Source organism: Opisthocomus hoazin, chromosome 4, assembly GCF_030867145.1.
Source record: "Opisthocomus hoazin isolate bOpiHoa1 chromosome 4, bOpiHoa1.hap1, whole genome shotgun sequence".
Classification (NCBI taxonomy): Eukaryota; Metazoa; Chordata; class Aves; order Opisthocomiformes; family Opisthocomidae; genus Opisthocomus; species Opisthocomus hoazin.
The window spans coordinates 70931172-70951342 of record NC_134417.1 but is presented as its reverse complement, the minus strand read 5'-3'; the positions used below and the strand labels follow the sequence as shown (position 1 = coordinate 70951342).

The following is a 20171-nucleotide window of genomic DNA, read 5'->3' as shown; positions in this document are numbered from 1 at the left end:
CCTACTTAGCATGCGTTTATCCCAGCTCCACCGGTGGCTTCTCTCAGTCAGACAAACTGGTTCCCCCAGAGAACCAGCTCGGTTAGCGCAGCAAAGCCCCCGCAGCGACCGCTTCTGCCGCGGCCAGGCTTCTCCCTCAGCGAGCCGCGCGCGGCTGCCGCGGGCGCCGGGCGCGGGCCGCCAGGGGGCACCCGAGCGCGGCTCGCGCCGCGGCGGCGGCGGGGTGAGCGGGGCCGAGCCTCCGCCGCCGGCCCCCCGCCCCGCCGCTAGCGCTCGGCGGCAGCCGCACCGCCCCGGCACCTCACGGCCGCCGAGCTGCTGCGCTCCGCGCCGCGCCGCTCTGCCAGCGGGAGCCGGCCGCGGAGGGGGCGAGGATGCCGCGCCTCAGCCGCGGGCGCCGCCGGCAGCGGCCGTGTCCGCTGCTCCTCCTGCCAGCGCTGCTCTGGGCGCCGGCACTGGTGGCCTTCAACCTGGACGAGGAGAAGCTGACGGTGTACAGCGGGCCCCCGGGCAGCTACTTCGGATACTCGGTGGACTTCTACGTCCCCGACCCCAGCACGTGAGTGCCGCCGCCGGGCGGGCTGCGCGAGCCGCTCCCCTCAGCGCCGGGCGGCGGCGGGGTCCGGGCTCTGCCCGAGCGAGCGCCGCCGGGCCGCACCTCCTGCCTGGCCGGGGCTGCGGGGCGCCGACGGGCTCGGGGGAGGCGGTGGGGAGGGAAGGCAGGCGGGCGGGCAGGCGGTGGGGAGGGAAGGCAGGCAGGCGGGCAGGCGGTGGGCACACGGCGGCCGCCCGCCCGCCGCCCTCGGGCCGCCCGCCGGGGTGACAGCCCCCGGCCCGCCGTGCCCGGGGCCGCCGCCCGCCGGTCCCGATGGGCGCGGTGACCCCCCGCCGTGTGTGTCGCAGGGTCGGTGTCCTGGTGGGAGCTCCCAAAGCCAACACCACGCAGCCAGACATAGTGGAAGGAGGAGCGGTGTACTCCTGCGGCTGGCCCTCCGCCCGGTGCCGGCAGATCCCCTTCGACAACACCAGTGAGTGGAGCGCTGCGCCGCGCCGCGCGGGTTGCCCTGCTGCGCCCGCGGCCCCCTGCGGCACAGGCTGCTTCTTCCGCCCTCGCTCTGGTTGTGGCGCTGGGCCCTGGGTACCCGCAGTTCGCCGGAGAAATCGCGCTCCTGGGGGTCTGTCTGCGTGTGCGCCTGCAGAGCAGGGTTTAACGGTCCCCAGAGAAACAACGGGAGGATGACCTCCAGGGTCTGCGCGTAGTTCATCTTGACGCTTTAATGAAAGGTGTTTGTGGTTCCTTATTTTGAAAATGCCTTTTTTTTTTTGAGTGGTCAGAAGGCAAAACCCCCAAACCCATGTCTCGCACACTTCTCTTGAATCCTGGAAACCACGGGATTGCTAGTCTTTGCTGTTATTTTCAGCAAGGGGTTTTTCGTCTGTTCAGATGGGTGAAGTACCTCGTGTGGCGTGCTTACTTAATTCTTTTCAGAAGCAATAATTTCATTTCAGAGTTTTGAAAGCTAGATACAAACTGATTTAGGCACAATGCAGATAGATTATATCCACTTCCAAAATCCCTAGACAGATGTTTCTTATTTAATTAGAGGGAACACACGTTTTAAACAATTCAGGCTGTTTATGTTTTCTGTTGTCTCTTTATAGGTCTTGAAAATAATTTAAACCTAGTGTTTGCAGAGACTTTAAAACTGATTCCTTTATTTAGGCACACTTTGATGGTTTAATCATTAAGCAAAAGCTATGATTCTTTAGGTTATATTTAATCTTAACACTTGTGGTTTATTTAAATCCAAACACAATGCAATTCAGGTTTTTTTTTCTGAGAGCACAAATTAAATTAGAAGAGCTTACTTAAATGTAGCAAGCAAGCAGTGCAGTTCTTTACCTCTTCCAACTCCAGCCACCTACACATCCTATTACTGTGTTAGTGTCTAGGAACTCTGCTCAGGATGACTCTCCCATCATCCTGGGCATTCTTCAAAACAGAGTAAGAGATAGCTCCTTTATGTGTATGTGGCTACTTGGGCATGTGATGCTACCTACAGCGTATGGTTATATGTAACTGTGAGTGTACAGACGTAGACAGTATGCATGCAATAAAGCTGACTAAAGAGACTCAGGACAACTGCATGCTCTTGGCAGAGGTGTCCTTTCGCAGGTACAATGTTTCAAATAAAGGCACAAAACACAGGCTGATGAGTAAGTATTGTCAACAAGGCTTTGGACTGCATCACACAACTATTCAGCTTGGAATCTCCAAAGCATGGGTCATTCAGTCTACCTGAGACGGTTGTTTCTGTCCTCTGGATGGATGCCTGACCTGTAGATGGTTGAAGTTAAGCCAGAGAGAGCCCATTGTGTAGATACAAATGCAGTGTACTTGGAGGAGGGACTGCAGTATAGGCAGGTTTAGCAATGTTGTCATTAGCTGTCTAATTCCGGTACCACAGGCCGTAAAGGTGTCATTCCCCACAATTCAGCAACGGCCAGCTGCCCTCATACACAGGGACCCCGGGAAGGTTTGCATAGCTTGTACCAATTCTTCATTGACAGCAACATAAAGGCTATCTCCGGTACCTCTCAGATGACTCTTTTTGCTGAAGTATGGATGTATATTTTGTGTCAGTTTTTTCTCTCCAAAACAGGCGACTCACAGGAGCGAGTTTTCCATCTTTTCCACTATTACCCCAAACAGGGCAGTCCACATGAGCTCTATCCTAGATGATACTGTTTAAAATAGTCTGTTACACACAGTTCCTTTTGAAGCCTTTGGCTGTTGTATGCTTGGTAGGACTTCGATAGTCCTTACGAAATATGAGGGGTATTTTCAGTTTATGGATCTTTCTTGTACAGGCATCTTGTACTAACCATGCCTTCTCCCTACAACATCACTCAGAAATGCTACTATTCCCATTTTATATTTATATTCCCATTCTTATATTTATTCTGATCAACAGAAAAAAGTCAGTCTGGGTTGTCAAAGATCATACAGGAAGTTTGTGATGATACTGGTAACCCGCTCGGGATTTTTTTTTCTTCCTTCTGTTCCTTAACCACGAGATTATCCTTTCTCCCAAAACAAAAACACGCAGTAATTGTTAGAAGACTAGAAATTAATCTCTAGCAGCTTTGATTTTAAAGATTAATACTTCATGCCTCATAGGAGATTTTGAGAAGTCTTGGAAAGATTTGGGAATATTTTCTAAAACAGAAAAGAAAAACTACAGAGGCTGCTTCAGAGCTGAAAATTTTCATTTTGATGCCTTTTTATACAAATCTTCCTTTTTAAAGTACTTGTTTCTTGACTCTAACCAAATAATATCAGCCTTTTCAGTTAGATTAACTATGCACAATTAAAGAAACAAAACTGCTGAATAATTGGAAGCATTTTTAATTAAGATCAGTGGTAGAAAATGAGTGGAACTAGAAAGAAGGGGAGAATATAATGTGATACTTAAAAGGCAATGTGACCCAACAAATAGGTAAAGCATTTACTAAATCAGTATTTTTCAGCCATAAGAGTTCAAGCAGTGGAGGATTTGTAAATTCTAAAGAATTTGTAAAAAAAAGCAGATTCGCATATACAATATCCCAAGTTAGATACATGAAATTGCTGCAGGTAACAGAAACTGCAAAATTTCCACTATAACATAAAAATTCAAGAGATCGGCAAATCCAAGTGGTTGAAAACCACTGGCTCAAATTACTTCTGAGCATGAAGGCTCATGTCTTCCATTTCTGAGGGCTGGGTACACAAATGCAGCTCAGGTACATTGCATTCAGTGCAAGTTGTGTTTTGCCATTGAGGAGGGAACATACAGTTCACTTGGATGTTATGTGGACTGTTACTGCCACAAATAAGTGTGTAAGTGGTACCTGATTGGTAAGACTCATGTGTAACTGTACAGATTATTTCACTGTTTCTGCAAGAACAGTAGACCTCATTTCAAGAAGGGTTCCTTCATTTGCAAATGCTTTGAAGTTATTTGTTTTAACACTATTAATATCTTGGTCCTACTAAATGAAAACAGTGAGCATGTTGACTAGTATTCTGTGATGGCTTCAGTAAAGATTCTGGACATTTTCGAATATCATGGTGTTACAGGTGTGGAGTTGCTTTGTACTAATTTATAGTTATCCTGTATTTTACAGATAATGAGATGTTTACTGAATGAATGGATGGACAGATATACCTTATTATGGGGCTGTAAAGTATAGCAAACTAAAAAGGAACAGAATCCGTCCCCAAAAGCATTTAAGGCTTGTTAAGAGGCTATGATGAACAAGAACATGCTCATGAGTCAGGGAAGCGAAGGAGCAAAAGAAGAATGTGTTGAGTTTGTAGAGTATATGTTGCCTTAGATTGAGGGGGCACTTGTCCAGGAAGTGATTTGAGGGAACCAAGTGAGTGGTAGATGCCTTAGGGGAAAACTTAGGCTTACTTAAGTTAATATTATGAAGGTAAGCACTGAGATAGGGTGGTCTTTGGTCCTGTAGAGGGCTGTTTTGTTGAAGAGTTTTGTTTTTCTCTGTGAATAATATCTATTTTTGAAATAACTAAATTTTTTCATTCAAAGAAAACTGTTCTATATCCTACATGCCATAGAGTCCTGAAGGGAGAATACAAAAGCTAAGCCTAACTGAACTTGACATCCTGACACTGGTGTAAGGCAACTGCAATATTCCGCAGTGGATCAGAGATCTGATACTGCAAGTGTTGCACCCAGAGTCAACTCCTGATCACTACACAGGCTGTGTCACTCAGGACTAAGCTCTATTCTTTGTCTCACACAAGCTTTAAACAGCAAAAGACACGTCCTTATGGTTTGTGAAGCTCTATTGCTCCTTTTTTCTCAGAAACTAAGATCACATAAGGGAGTAGACATTGCATTGGTTACTAACGTATACCCAACAGGAGCACTCAGTATTGACTCAGTTCCCAGTGAAAGATACGCAAACACCTTTAAAAATGTGTCATTACTTCCGAGTGCCAGGTTCTAGCTGTCAAACACAGACTGGGTTCCTTACTATTAGCACTGATACTCAAAACCAAGACTACTCCTGAAATCATCGCAGTGGCACTGTGCGTATGTTAGGATGCTCAAGCTGGTCTGAGTGCTGTCAGCAGCTGCGTAACTTGTGTTAGTGTGGAAATGTGTGGGGGCTAAAACACTCTTCTGAGAAGATGGCATAGTTAGAGTTAGTTAGAGTTAGAGTTAGAGTTAGAGTTAGAGTTAGAGTTAGAGTTAGAGTTAGAGTTAGAGTTAGTTAGAGTTAGAAGGGGTGCACGAGTATCCGTGGCCCATTCCTAAAGGAACCACCTCACTGAAGTGGTTCTACAGGCAGTTCTCCCAGATTGTCACTAATCCCTCAGGCCATCTACCTCTGTTCTTCAGGGTAGCTAATTCAGAGATTTCCAACAAGGTGATTTACTTGCAAACCGACATCAGTAATTAATCCTATTGATAAAATAGATTGTTCCTGACAAGGGACAGAGGGGCAGAGGAGGGAAGGGGGATGAAATGTTGACATGCTGTAGGATTTGGGCTGACCCATCCATACGCAAGTCACGTAACCGGACATTCCCATATGGGTTGGCCAGGGATATGGCCTCCAGCCAAGCAGGGGCTTTAGCAGGAACTCTCCATGTTTCCTGCTGTTGATACAGCACTGACTCTGCAGTCCCGTGTTTTCAGTTCTTTAAAGCTCCCTAAATCTAGGCACTGGAGCCAAGGCTCTGGGGAGAAGCTGAAAGCACTGCCCCTGAGAGCACACCTGGTGCTTTAGCCTGCTCCATGGCAGCAAGGAACTGAGATAAAGTAGAATGAAAGGGCTTTTAGTATCCCCTTACTCCAGGAGATATGGGCTGAAGGGCAGAGACTCTTCTCCCTTTTTTCCCTGCTCCGGAAAGCTGTCTTGTTGCATTTCAGCGTAAGGCTGTGATACTCTTTGAAACTCAGTGAGAGGACAAGGGAACAAGTGTTGGCATTGTATTACAGAGCTGTGATCTGTCTTTCCTCTCTTACCTACACAAAGCTAACTTCCCTTTTCAGTTTCTCCATTATGAAATTAGGGTTACAATGACTATTTCTGCTTTAGCATTGAGGTAGAATTACTAAATCCTTGTGTTTAAGCTGAGTGCTCTTCCATTCAGCTGCCAGGAGAGGTAGCAGGAGAGCAATATGAAGAAAACTTTCTCCCTGCTTGATTAACTGGGGAACTTCTGAACTGCTCAAAGCATCTTGCAGCCAGAAGCAAACTTAAATGCCCCCTGAAGTGCACTATTGTATTTGAAATCTGGTAAAAAGCTAACAGTTCATATTTCAGAAACTCCTTATAATGGTCATTTTAATTGTAATACTTCACAGACTGCAACACGTTCTTATGTTTTAAATTAGCTCCGAAAGGCAGAATTTCAGATACCACTTTCCCTAAGTTTCCAGAACTCACTGGAGTGTTGTCCTTGCTATCGTTGAACTTCACCAATTTTTGTAAAATAGGTTATATTTTTTCTAAACTAGCTGGAGAAAACCTGAACAGCCTCTGAAGAGGAACAGGGGAGGGGGATGTAGATCTGTTCCAGCCAAGTGTGCCGTTGATAAAAAACATGAGCTAATCTGGCCAGCAGTTGAGCTGATTGTAACAGAACCCTGGTATTGCATAAGGAAAGGATGTACTGTGGGACTCGAGAGGTTTAGTTACATGAAAAAATCATTAGCTGTAGAGATGGTAAGATTCTAGGGAAAACTTAGAATCCTGTTATAAAACAGAATTTGCATCTCAAGAGAAAGTTCTGAGGGAGAACTTTGTTGTACTTTGAAACGTTGACACATTTCAGTCCACTGTGCCAGTAAGACCTTATCTAGAACCTCACGGTTCACTTGTAGCATTCTGATTTATAATAGACCCTCATGGACTTCTTTTATAAGTCACAGCCTTATCTAAAGGGAAAAAATACCCTTAGCTATGTTAGTTCAAGCCCTGAGGTCTTAATTTGGTTTTGATCAGATTGCACTTCGGGAAACATTCCTATTGCGCTTGATGATTCTTTTTTTTTCTTGATTCATGGAGTGAAATTCCAAATAAAGCTCTCTAGATACGATCTATTAAATTAAAATAACTCATATGAACAGCATCTAAGGCACGATAAAACCCAGAAATTAAATATATGTTTGCAGCATCTGATAAATCTAAAAATAGAAGCAACTCTTCTTGTCATGCAAGGGTTTTGCATGTCCTTACTGTCTCTAAACTCTGTGGAGCCCTTTTTTTCACCAGCATTAATGTTGAAGGCAATTGCTTGGTTTAGTTTCCTAGATCATAGTCTTTAGCTTTGCACTTCTATTCTGTCTCTCTGTTGATGGTCTAAAATCAATGACCCTGTGAATGTTACTGACTTACCTTTGCTTAGTAGTGGGTGGTATGATCAGAATCTTTTATGGTAGTGATACCAAAAAAATACCGCTCTGCCATGGTAATAGGGTTGACAAGATCCCCTGTCTTCCCTTGCTTCTGGAACACGGGACTGTGTATGCCAGTATGAACCCTTCTCTCTCTCTTCCCTCCTGTAAGGCAAGACCCTAATGATGCAGCAGGGCTGATTTCAAAGTTAAATTAGGTTGCTCAGAGCCTTGTGTAGTGAAGTTCTGAAACTACCCAAGGATGGGGATGCCACAGCCTCTCTGGGGAATCTGTTCCAGTGCTTAATCACCCTCACCATGAAGAATATTTTCTTTATATCTAATCAGAAATTCCCTTGCTGTGACTTGTGTCTTTTGCCTGTTTTCCTTTTGCTGTGTGCCTCAAATGGGAGTTTGGCACTCTCTTCTCTCGACCCATTGAACACTGGATGAAGTGCAAATAGATCCTCCTTTGCTTTCTTTTCTTCGGGCCAAACACCTGCAAGTCTTGTACTGGTGTCTCAAAACTGTACATAACATTCCAGGTATTGTCCCCATGTGAAGGGGATAGTCACTTTCCTTGACCTATATATATATTTATATAAATATAAATGTTTGTTTTTTCTATACGTTTGTATTCTGATTTTACATAAATACGGATAGGTTGAGGTGACTATTCACCTCTGCTCTGCATATATATAATTACGTATAAATATATATATATTGCATTTTATAGTCTCTATGTTTTATACATATGGATGTGCATAGATACACACACACACATATATCAAAACAGGTGTTTGAAAGGGATTTACCATCCTGGATGTAGTCTGAGTAGGTACCGATTAGAGGGCAGAGCGTAACTGAGCCTGCTGCAGATGCCTGGTTAATGGCCATCTGTGTTTATCCAGTACACACAGGCAAACACACACGGAGCAAGTAAAGAGAATACTTTTCCAAGTTCCTGAAGGGTGAGAACTTTTGAAAGAGTTGCAGGTTTATTACATAGCTGGATTTGTTGCTTTGATTAGAAACATTGTTTTCCTATGTTAACTTTGATTAAAATATTTTTATTTGCTCTTGTTCATTTGAATATTATAACAGAGGCTGCATTTTTTACCTGCAGTTTTCAAGAGCTGAATGAACCACCATGAACCACTACCAGTGTTTGTAAATGCATGTTTCTTATGCAGATCTTGATTACTACAACAAAGAAACATTTGTAAGAGTAATGTTTAACTCATGCCTGTTAAACAGTTTATAATGTGCTGACTCAGTGACTGAGAGGAGACCAATTCTCATACAAAGTACCAAATTTAGTCTAATGTGTGCAAATGATGGATTTGCATTAGCACTTGCTCCAAGCTCAGTTTTTAATTCCTAAAAATGAATCTCTGCACTGTTGTTCCTACATAGGTTTGCATTTTACTATCAGCATTCAGATTTTTCTGCTTGTCCAGCTACAGCTTTGGCAATTTAAGGGGCCTTTTTCCCTTTGGCATCCCCTAGGTACCTCAAGTCTAAAAAACTGGGTAAAGAAACACTGACTTTGAAAATCATGTTTCACCATCCCCAGAGCTGCTGCTGAAGATGGGCTGTGGGACAGTATCAGTATATAGGAGTCTTGGCTCCTGCAGTAGAATATGAGATGCTTTTGGGTTGCAGAAATGCAGTTTAAGGATGTCCTGACACAGAAATTTATGCGTATACATCTCTCTGCTCTTTGCATACTCCTGGTTGTCCAGGCCTTAGCCTGCAAGGCAGTCTTAGGCAGTACAACGAAGAGTGACTGCAGGGCTGAGTTTCAAGACAAATTTGGGAGTCATCCAGACTGCTGACCATCTGGAACAGCTTCTGGGCTGGCTCTGAAGCAATCCAGCTGGTACTCAGGCACTGCCTGGACTGCTCCGCGGACAGGCTCAGGCGTTGTGTGCCCAGCCCAGCTGCTGCCTTATATTCTAGCTATCCTTGCACAAGCATCGTGTATCATGATACAAGATAGACTGGACTACTTCCCAAAAGGGGCCAGACATTCTCCTGCAGAAGAGAAGATGACGTTTGAATGCAACCTGAATTCAAGCCAAGTTTTTGCTGCTCACAGAAATACAGCTTAGCTTATGGGTACAGTATAGGTACCGTATAGACATAGCCTGGGCCTCAGATCCCCGTAAATAACACAAGGAGAGATATTTCCCTGTCATATAAGGGTGTTGTAGACAAGTGAATTTATTGAAACTCTTAGATAACACAGTTTTGAGGGATGTACTAAAGACAGAAATAACAACTTTTTTTTTTTTTTTCAACTGGATTGGAATTTATCTGAGTAAATGAATACTTTTCTTCTGACTCTAGTCTAAGCTGGTCATCCATGGTTATCTACAGTTGGTAAAAAAATAAATTAAGTACTTTTAGGCCATGGCTTTTCTGACCTGCTCAGATGTTTGCTTTAGGAGGAGAAGAACTGTGCCCTAGACCATGTCCTCAGCTGTAAGTGGATGACTAGCTCAGAACTGGACATTTACAGTGGCTTCGTTCCGAGCCTTGTTGCCTAGCTGAATACAGTCAGGGCACAGTAGTGAAAGTCCACATGTATTCAGACAGGTTAGCTGTGTATATAGCTTCATTGTGATAATGTTATAGGCGAAGCAGTATCTGGTTCACAGCAATCTGAAATTCTGATTGGTTGTTATATACAGAAGACTGAAGTATTTTAAGGCACAACCTCAGAAACTGGGGATATGACTCCACAGCTCCAACAAGTATCCTGAACAAAGGTGATTAGAGAATTTCTGTCAAAAGAGATTTATCTAGGGATAAAAAGCTGTTTATTATTTTGTGTGTCTCTGATATTTTACTGATCATTTTATAATGAAAATGCAACACATGATGAAGGATTCATACTACATTATATGCCACTGAGCAGGGGAGGGGTGTGTGTGTGTACAGTTCTTGTAGATTTACTGGTAAATTCAGCTATAGTTTTTATAAATCCTGCAAACGGTTGCCCTAGTTTTAAAATCTAATTTAGTTTCAAATTTTAGTATACTTTGCCATTAGACAAGTATGCCTGTTTTATTGAAAACGTAAGCTCTTTTTAAGGTAGAATACTGGTCGTGAGTATCCTCAGAGCCAGGCTAGCATTGGCTGCTGTAAGATGACCATGGCTGACTGTCGAGCTTCAAAAGCTTAGTTTCTATCAAGACCTCATCTGTGGACATTGATCATGCTCAGATCTGCTGCAGCATTAAAAAAATTAAAAAAAACATTTAAAATTTTAAAGGGTCTGACTTCACTGGAAAAAATAATCAAAAGTGGTGTTGCCAACAACTAGGTAGAAGCTGGCAGCTCCTACAATGCAGTGTGCCAAAGTCGCTGTCTCCCACACTCTTGAAGTTTAGGCCTAACTTAAATAAAATGTATGTTTAAAATTAATATTTTTAGAGTGTTTTAAATTATTCTTCCTGAATTTTAAAGATCTAAATATTCCTGAAATTTATCTCTCTTATCTCTCTAAGCATGGATTTCCGTACTAGCTCCTGTAATCAGCGCGGCACAGAGACAAGTATTTAAATGAAGGAAGACGTTTTCTGAGACTTTCAAACTTTCACAGATTCATTCTCATTCAACTTGCCTTCATGTTTATTAGAAAAATACAGAGATAGAGTACCCTTGGTCTCCCAATACAACACATTTTTCTTTCTAATTCAGTTTATATCCGTAACATTTATGAAGTTACCACAAGCTGGGGTAACTGGTGATCCAACATCCAGGAAAAGCATTCAGATTACTCCTTTATTCCTGTCAGGCAAATCCTAGGAAGTGTTGGCCTTTTAAAGGTGACAATTATACCAGCTGCATTTTTCTTCAGTGTTTTAAAAAATGTATGTAAATCCATACAATATAATCTGACAGTACTTTTTTCCTACATTCCAAAGTAAACCATATATTGTTTTATTTTCACTTAGAGTGAATAAAAAGGGTTGATTCTTGTGAAATCCCTCCTGATAGGAACCAGAAATAAACATACGGGAATGCAGATACAAGGGGGAAGGAGTAATGCCCTGCTTATGTATAAATTGAGAAGTTCATTAGGAATGACTGGTAAGGGAAGAGCATAGCTCATGAACATATGGGAAATCAGTTTACTTCAGAGAACTCACGGTGAAAGGAAGGGATGTCTGCTTTTTATTAAAACCTAAAATGCATTATAATTGGCCTGAGTCTTTGCCCAGATGGCTTCCCTTATGCTGACATCTGCAAGAGTGTATATAAAGCACCATTAAGAAGCTGTCTCTTGTGACAGTGTGTACACATGTAATTCTGTTAAAAACTAAGTCATTTGCTTACTCTGGTGCTGGTCTTTGAATATGCATGCTGAGAAATGTCATTTGTACGACAAAAACTAGTTATGGAACATGCTTTTTACGTGGAAACTTTCTACCACGTATGAGAAAACTTTTTAAGGCTTTTCACTTATTTTTGTAGATTTTTGTTCATTCTTCATCATAAATTCCAGGTAAATTTTTTTTCTTTTGCAGGGGGAAGCACAGGGTTTCTTCTGCCAGTCCTTTGTATTTTTGTCTGGAGTTTAAGTGTATTTATTTTGATTTTTCACAGATGAATTTTAAGCTGATTTCCACTGACCAGTCAAAAGTTTAAGCGATACTAGAATGTCCATTTGCTATTAAGCTGGTAGGACAATGACAGTGGATGCAGTGTAATATATCGATTAGTCAGTTCACTTGTATCTGTAATTCACAGGGTAATTCTTTTTAAAATAAACTGTCAACATACTGCTTCTTTCTGTATCAGACAACAGGAAAATTAAAGTCAATGGCACCAGGGAACCTGTTGAGTTTAAGACGAATCAGTGGTTTGGGGCAACAGTCAAAGCTCATAAAGAAAAAGTTGTGGTAAGTCTTATACATTTGGTATTCATTTGGACATAATGTTTATTCTTCTCAAATGTATATCTTTAATATCTCTCTGTGTAAATTTTGGAAACAAGTCTATGATTATGCATGAATTATAAAACAGGTAAAGTATGTAACTGAAAATGAAAGTCTGTAAAATCAGGTTGAACTAATCAAGTGAAGGTGATCCCACTGCCTTGTGAAAATAGCAGAGTGCCGTATTGTTATGAAATGGAATGGTGGTTTTTTTAAACAGATAATGGACATATTTTAGAGATACACAGTAACTTATAGCTATATGCTATAAAATGTTTTGCATTATGAAGCTTGATTTGGAATGCTAAACACGGAGTGTAATGGCAGCCATGACCCTGTGGTGAAGATCAGTTAGTAAGAGAAAGCACTGACCTTTCTTGTCACATTAACAGACTGCCCTGGGGAAGTGGTGGAGTCCCCATCCCCGGAGGTGTTCAAAAAACGTATAGATACAGCGCTTCAGGACATGGTTTAGCAGGCATGGTGGTGATGGGATGATGGTTGGACTTGATGATCTTAGAGGCCTTTTTGAACCTTAATGAGTCTATGATTCTATGATTTTTTTTAAAACAGGTAATGATAAAAAAGCTCCAAATCAAGATTGCTGTCAAACTGCAATGTCTATTGTCCAGTTTCACTGAACATTTTACCTGTATTGATAGAGGACTCCAGCGTGGGGCAAATACTTTTACTGCTTAGTAAAGTAGTGGTGATGCTGGTTATACACAGACATTTTATACTTACAATTTATGCACTAAGATTTGCATTGAAAATATAACCGAAATAATTGTAATAAAAATAAGTAGTTTAGTCATTAGTTTTATTAGCTTTTACAATTGCAAAGCGATAATTTGTATCTTGGGATTTGCTTAAAACTTCCAATTATTACTTAAGAAGTAGTCATAAGGGAAAAAGTATCTAAAGGAAATGCTTTCATTTAAATAATATGCCTAGTGCTTAACCTAGGGAAGGATTTTGACATGAAAGAGGTAATGAATAAAACATCACCCTATTCTGTTACAGAGTGAAGTAAATGAAAAAAGTCTAAAAAAATCTAAAAATAACTGAAGATTTTTCAGTTTGTGTACTCTACTAAGCAACAGTTCACAAACTGAAATAAAATAATTCTTTACCATAATTTTCTGTATCTTAATCAAGTAAGCAGAAAACCTTATCACCGACTGATGTGCTGTGTCTGTACTGACTAAACTGTTTTGCTTCTGATAATTCTTCTCAGGCTTTCTGAGGCAGAGATATAGTCAACACTTTCAGGCGAAAATTTGAACAGTGAAGCTAAAAATCTTTGTCTGTTAAGCTTTGTAGACTGGAAGGAGAGAAAAAGAAAATGTCATCAAGCTATCAGAAACATTTTTTTTTAAACTACATATGTGATAGTCAACTGCATTAGGTCGATGTTTATGATTATTCTTGTTTCAATCCACTTTGCTCAATGTCAAATGCACCTAAAATCACCCTCACAGGACATGTATTCCTCTTTGCTGCACTCTGGTTTTGCTCTCTGTTTTAATCTGTAAGGTCTTCTAGGCAGGGGCATGGTAAGAGTCCCTGTTCTTAAACCAGTGTTCCAGGAGCTCTGACTTTTCTGGTAAGCTCTGAGTAGCACAGTGGTTCATCTAGCTGGAATGGATTGCAGAAAGAAGGCTTACACAGTAAGGTGAATAATAACAATGCCTTGCCAGAGGTAGACAGGTTTCTGATGGGAAAAGTAAGACAGAGTAGGATATGAATGGAGGATTTGTTTGTATCTTAGAGGCAAAGTTGTAGGGAGAGGCAGTGTCTTCCTCTGCTTACCCACCCCCCCAGCCAATTGAAACATTGTAGGGCACAGGAATCCCTAAAGAATGAATTGCATACCTAACAGCGTATCTTTTTTATTTTTCCAATTATCTGAATTTCAAAAATGATAATGTCTCTCTCTACACAACTTGTGTATCCTTTATCCTTACACTGTCATGTTTGTAACACCACTACCATAACAGAGAAGGTTAAAAATTAGTTCATTAGCCAAAACTTACTTAGCAAAAATCCATTCACTCAGAGACTGTTAAATGCATTATAGCTGTATCATCTCTCCAAAGATTTGAACAGGGGTTTATAAGAAGGCAGACAATCTGATGATTGTGATAGACAACAATACCATGACAAATCTTCTGCTAAGTAGAGTGGTACCATTCCAGTTCTGCTGCAACAACCATGATCTTAAGACATGTCTGAACAGAAGTAGGAATGTCTTCAGCCACATGTATGTGATCTACATCTTAAACTATGGGATCAAGTCCTGTGTAACGAGCAGCAATAAAGCAAACATATTACTTGTGAAGCAGGCTTAGAGGGTGTTTGTAACATATGCTTAAATGTGAGATGTAGTCCCTGACAGATTTCACCTGCTAGGGGCTATAATTGAAGTATCAGACTATGCTTTTCAGGTTATAATAAAATTATGCCAAGCAGTGGTCCTGGATTTTCTTCTGTCAATACATTATGATCATTGCTGTATTAATGATACAATACTAGAGAGAATCCTTGTACACTGTTAAAATACTACATTTGCCAGATGCTTGAGTGTGTGAAAGGTGCGTGTGGCATTGTTTCTGTTTTGACAGGCTTGTGCTCCTTTATATCACTGGAGAACCCTTAAAGATAGCCCTGAGAAGGACCCTGTTGGTACCTGCTATGTAGCAGTTCAGAACTTCAGTGCCTATGCTGAATATTCTCCTTGTCGCAACAGTAAGTATTACTAGGAACTTTGATATGTTACTGTGTTGGAGGAATTGATATTGCACTCACTGTTTTCAGCTTTTCAGTATTCACACAGTCTGGGCTGAATGAAGATTACTATATGACATTATTGCATTCGATGAGGGTTTAAAGAAAAAATAACATTAAATTATATGCCTGCAATTGGGTGCTTTATTGTATAACTGAAAGACAAGAAATTAAGTAAATTAAGCTTATGCAGTTATAGTGATGAGATATAATTGGTTCAATTTAAATGGCTTTAAAATGTAGCAAATAGATCTAGATAAGAACCAGACAGCATTTTAAACCAATTATTCATGCTGATGCTGAGTATAAATCTCTCATCACAGGATCACCATCTGAAGACCAGATCTTGCACAGAAAAATACAAGCCTGCATCACCATTCATGCCAATATCATTCACAATAGCTCATTTATGAAGGACTTCCAGCATGAAGGAAAGCCGTGCACATTAGCACTGCTGTTCCACACTGTTCTCTGTGCTGTGCTGAGGATGTGGTAGCCATCTCTGGGCCTTGCTTCTTGGGGAATAGGGGAAAAAGTGCATGTGTATTTAGAATCTAGATCAGTTACCTAGAAGTCTTCAGAAAACGCCACACATTAGATTATATCACTCGTTCATCCTGTTCAGCATCCTATGTCTAAGTGTTTATGATGGTTATCAATACCCTCTTTACCTCAGCACTCCAAATTGTTAAAGTCAATATGAAGTATCCAGTGACTTTACTGAGCTTTAGACTGAGCTAGGTGTATGGCAGTTTCTGCATTCACAGATCAGAGAATTGTTGTTTCAGTTACTTCTCTAAAGATAATGTTTATAAGATGGAAAGTATGATGGGCTTACCTATCCCTTCCAGGGGAAACCCTCCCAACAAAGCTGTGATGTTCAGTTCAGCGGAGATGGGTAGCTGTTGCAAGTTGCGCGTGCTAGCCAATAACACGAAAAGTCTGAATGTAGTTCCTTGTCCCAATACCCCTTGTACAGAGACCTTGCTGTTGCAGCTAGCATTCTTGCCATGTGCACATGGGCTAATTTCAAAACACACCTTTTAACTGTTCCTCTACTGCAAACTGTGCTCCTACCTTCGAGTTTCTCATGGATTATTCTGCCAAGAAAGTAACAGGCGTTTTACAGAAAAAGTAGACACTTACTTCACACGATTAAAAGGTATCATTCCTGTGAAGATCTAGTGACCGCATCACATCACATAGCTGGATTTTCCTGACATCTGACAAACATGTGATAATGTAGCCCAATAATGCTTTCCATGGTCAACCAGAAAATCTGCACACCTATAGCAACGTGAGATTTTTGCGTGTACATTCCGTGTCACTCTGTGGCTTTCCTTTTCTCACATTGTGGTATAGTCCTAGAATGAGTTGTACTACGTCTTTCTTTAAAGTGTAATCCTTGTCCCTGGATGGATAGGTGCAGAAAGAAGGTGAATCCGTAAGAAATGGTGACCAGAAGATCTGCTTCCTGTACTTCTGATGTCTCACTGGGGCTTTGCCAAAGGCTTATGCCGTTTGAAGAGAGAGTTCAAGTGGCCAGTCTTGCTCTCAGTTTCCAATCCTGCAGACTTCCAACACTCCAGCAGTCTTAGAAAAGCCCTAAAATGCATGCCAACACACTTGGTACAATTATATAAGGCTTTGGAGACTAGAAATAAAAAAGGACAGAAGCAGAAAGGATGTTTTTGCACATACAAATGTGCACCCAAAGTTATATTACACTTCAGTCCTCATTGAGCAAATGCATATCAGTTAAAGGGCTGGCCCTTTTAAAGGACATATGCCCCTTTCCCTTGGCATAGTACAGATGATGGGATGTTGTCTGAGCATGGACACTTTGTTAGTAAACACTTTTTTTTGTGTAATGGCAAAGTAGACTGTGGTGACCATCCTAGGATTTCTTGTTGTTTGCTTTTGTATCTCCGGCCAAATTCAAACAGAATCCCTGGTAGCTGGTTGCAAGGGTCCTTCCTTGGCGGTGAGAGGAGAAGGTCCCAAGTAAGTGGTCCTATTTCTGAAAATCTTCACCTGGGGATTGCATGTTCAGGGTCCTATAAAAGGTCTTGATTCACTCTTCCTCTTCTAAAAAAGAATACGTGTCTTTTCATGTGTTTTGGTATTTTTGCATTTACAACCTTACAGCTCCAGGGATATTTAAGCTGTCTCCCCCATGCACTATGAAATCAATAAAATGCTTCTACCTTCATAATTGCAGGCAATGCAGATCCTGAAGGACAAGGCTTTTGTCAGGCAGGTTTCAGCTTAGACTTTTACAAGGTGAGATCCTGCTTCTGAAATACTGTGACCAAATGTAATTCTGATATATCCCCAGTGTTCAAGCACTGCCTCGGTGATCAAGTTTATCCCCATGATGTTGCACATGAAAAGTTTCATGAAGTTGTTGCAAGCTTTTTCCTCCTTTACAGGATCAGACTTTCTAGTTTCATTAATAAAAGGAATACTGCAATCAGCACCTGTTTATCTCTTTGCAGAACTCCTGTCTGACTCTGCTCAGTCTATCTTAATAGAAAATTAGGAGAAAAATTGTATGTGCTTTTATCTCAGTGTGTCACACTTACGATGCTTTCCAGAGACCCAACTTTCAGAAAATAATGGGCAGGTGCCAGCTAGTTTTTAAAAGTTAAAATAGGTTGTGTAAGGATGTATTTGGAGGCAGACTAATCATTGAGTAAGTCCATTCTCTTGTGGAGATGAAAGTGCTTAAGGGAAATAGCTAGTTGGTCAGTTATGCCAAGAGGCTCCAGAAAGAATATTGTGAGACAAAATAAAACTTTGCAACTATTCTTACTATCTGCGCCGTTATCAGAGCACCAGGACCTCACGTAACTTTGAGCATTGCCATTGGTTTCAGTGTTCTGCAGCTACATTGTTATTCGCATTATTAACAGTCAAGAACTAAAGACCTCCTTGTAGGGTAGACAAATATATATTTCTCTATAAAGCATTACTCTTGCTTCATTGAACTTGAAGACCCTCTTTTATGCTGATTTGGTTTTGTTACAAATAATCAGCAAGTTTTAAAATGCTGTGTTAGTGCTAAAAAAATTATGTATTTCATTCAAGTGAAGATGCATAGGGTGATCTTAACTCTGTTTAACTGTGGATTTTCCTGCACATCCATGCACCTGCATCCTTTCCTTGGATAGGTGTGTTCTCCTTTATCACAATTCTGATATTCTTTTGGTCATTTACATTGTTTTTGCCATGCATGCTTAATTTTGTTGTGTTCTTTTTTTGAGTAATTTTATTCAATTCTGTTTTTTGTAGAATGGAGACCTGATAGTAGGTGGGCCTGGTAGTTTTTATTGGCAAGGTATGTTCATCTGGCTGGTTAACTTGATCTAAGAAGTGAAGCAGAGAAGCAGAAAGTGTGTGGAAAATGTTGTTCTCGATTTCCACTGTTTTCTGAGTTTAAGATAACCAGTCTCTGGTCTTATTTTCAACAAATGTAAATCAGAAGAATTGCTTATCAAGCAACTGAGCATAAAAATAAGTCAGGAAAAATTCAGGTTGTAGGTTGTATAGGAAGTGAAGCAAATAGAAAGAACTATTTTTATGTTGGTATTTTAGCACATTTGTCATTTAATTAATAAACTGACTGTTTCCCTAGAAATAGTGCAATTTAAAAAATAGCTAATATTTGTACAGCAAATGTAGTATTTTCAAAGTTTTTGTCACTGTTTGTTTCTGAACACAACCTTTTATTGCTGTCTGCATATATTTTTAGTTCATTTGTGGCATCACTGTAGTTTGCAAGATATAGTTTCTCATGTAGATAAAACCTGAAGTGGTTTTGGTAAAGGATTGAAAGGGTATTTTTGCTTTCACCTGTTTTTGACATGTATGATATAGCTGATGCCCAGACTCTGCCTACCAGCTTGGCTGTTGTCAGCCTCATTAAAGTGTGTTTTTGCATGGCCATTAAAGGAGGAAGATCTAATTGATTATGGCGGTAGGGAATTCATAGCTTTGAATTCTCCATTGAGAAATTGCTTCCATTGGTCTACTACATTTGTACAGTACAGCATCAAAAGGTAGCTGAGCCTGAAAATGCTTGACCAAAGTTTGAATCAGCACCTTGAAATGGGTCCGGAGATGTTTTTGTGAGGGTTTGATAGAGTCTTACTGCCTTGTTGTATAGAGTTTTGTGTACTTTTGAGACTTTCAGGGTTATAATGGGGAAAGATTGAGAGGTCTACTGTTCGCATCTGTGCTATATTATGCCTTCAGCTCTGTTCCAACATTCTGCTAGCCCTGTTGTGTAGAAACTGGCTCTCCTGTATGTCCCATTCATTTATGAAGTTGTTTGAATCCAGGTCAGGTAATCACTGCAAATATTGGGGATATCATCACAAATTATTCCTTCAAGGATATTCTGAGGAAACTGGCACGAGAGAAGCAAACAGGAGTGGCACCACCCTCATACGATGACAATTACATGGGTAAGCTAAGCTCTATGTCAGTTAGCAATGCGTTCTAAAAGCATGTGGCTTATAGAAATGTGAAAACAAGCCCTAAATTACTCAGGTCCCAGTTGTGAGAGGATTTGAACATGTTTTGCCTTAAGCGCAACAACAGGTCAGTAGTTTTCTAGTTACTTCGGTGGGATTTGGATTATGAACATTCTTAAAATTATGTACAGAAACAGGGTTTGAGGGTTGAGATCTTGAATGATGCATTAGTGTTCTTAGTATTTGATCTTAAATAATTAAGCAGAAATACAAAATTTTCCCATTTATATCATTTTTCATTCCAAGGTGATGGATTGAGTTTAAAGTAATTAAAGACTGTTTCAATTTTAAATAGATAAAAGAAAATTCGGTTCTGCAGTATTTTGTACATTACTGCACAAATACCCAATTTATTCTCACTGATATTTAAAAGATACAATTGAAGTAAGCAATAGCAAAAGTCAGTTTGAAGATACTATGTAACAAATAGAAAAAAGACTCAAAGTACCTTTTATTAGTATTGATCTCCAAGAATTTGC

The 20171-nt window shown here is 40.8% G+C and overlaps 1 protein-coding gene across 2 annotated transcripts in view; it reads left to right on the top strand.

Moving 5' to 3' along the window:
- The first annotated feature begins 359 nt into the window (after window positions 1-359).
- ITGA8 (integrin subunit alpha 8) overlaps window positions 360-20171 on the top strand; it is a 120151-nt gene continuing 100339 nt past the window's right edge. The window contains exons 1-7 of one of the 2 annotated variants that reach the window (XM_075419430.1): window positions 360-559; window positions 904-1028; window positions 12231-12331; window positions 14992-15115; window positions 17376-17437; window positions 18449-18494; window positions 19498-19623. In XM_075419430.1, the coding sequence (XP_075275545.1) occupies window positions 375-559; window positions 904-1028; window positions 12231-12331; window positions 14992-15115; window positions 17376-17437; window positions 18449-18494; window positions 19498-19623 (769 nt within the window). In that variant the 5' untranslated portion in view covers window positions 360-374. The remainder of the gene's footprint in view (window positions 560-903; window positions 1029-12230; window positions 12332-14991; window positions 15116-17375; window positions 17438-18448; window positions 18495-19497; window positions 19624-20171) is intronic. The other variant, XM_075419429.1, reaches the window with a different exon arrangement.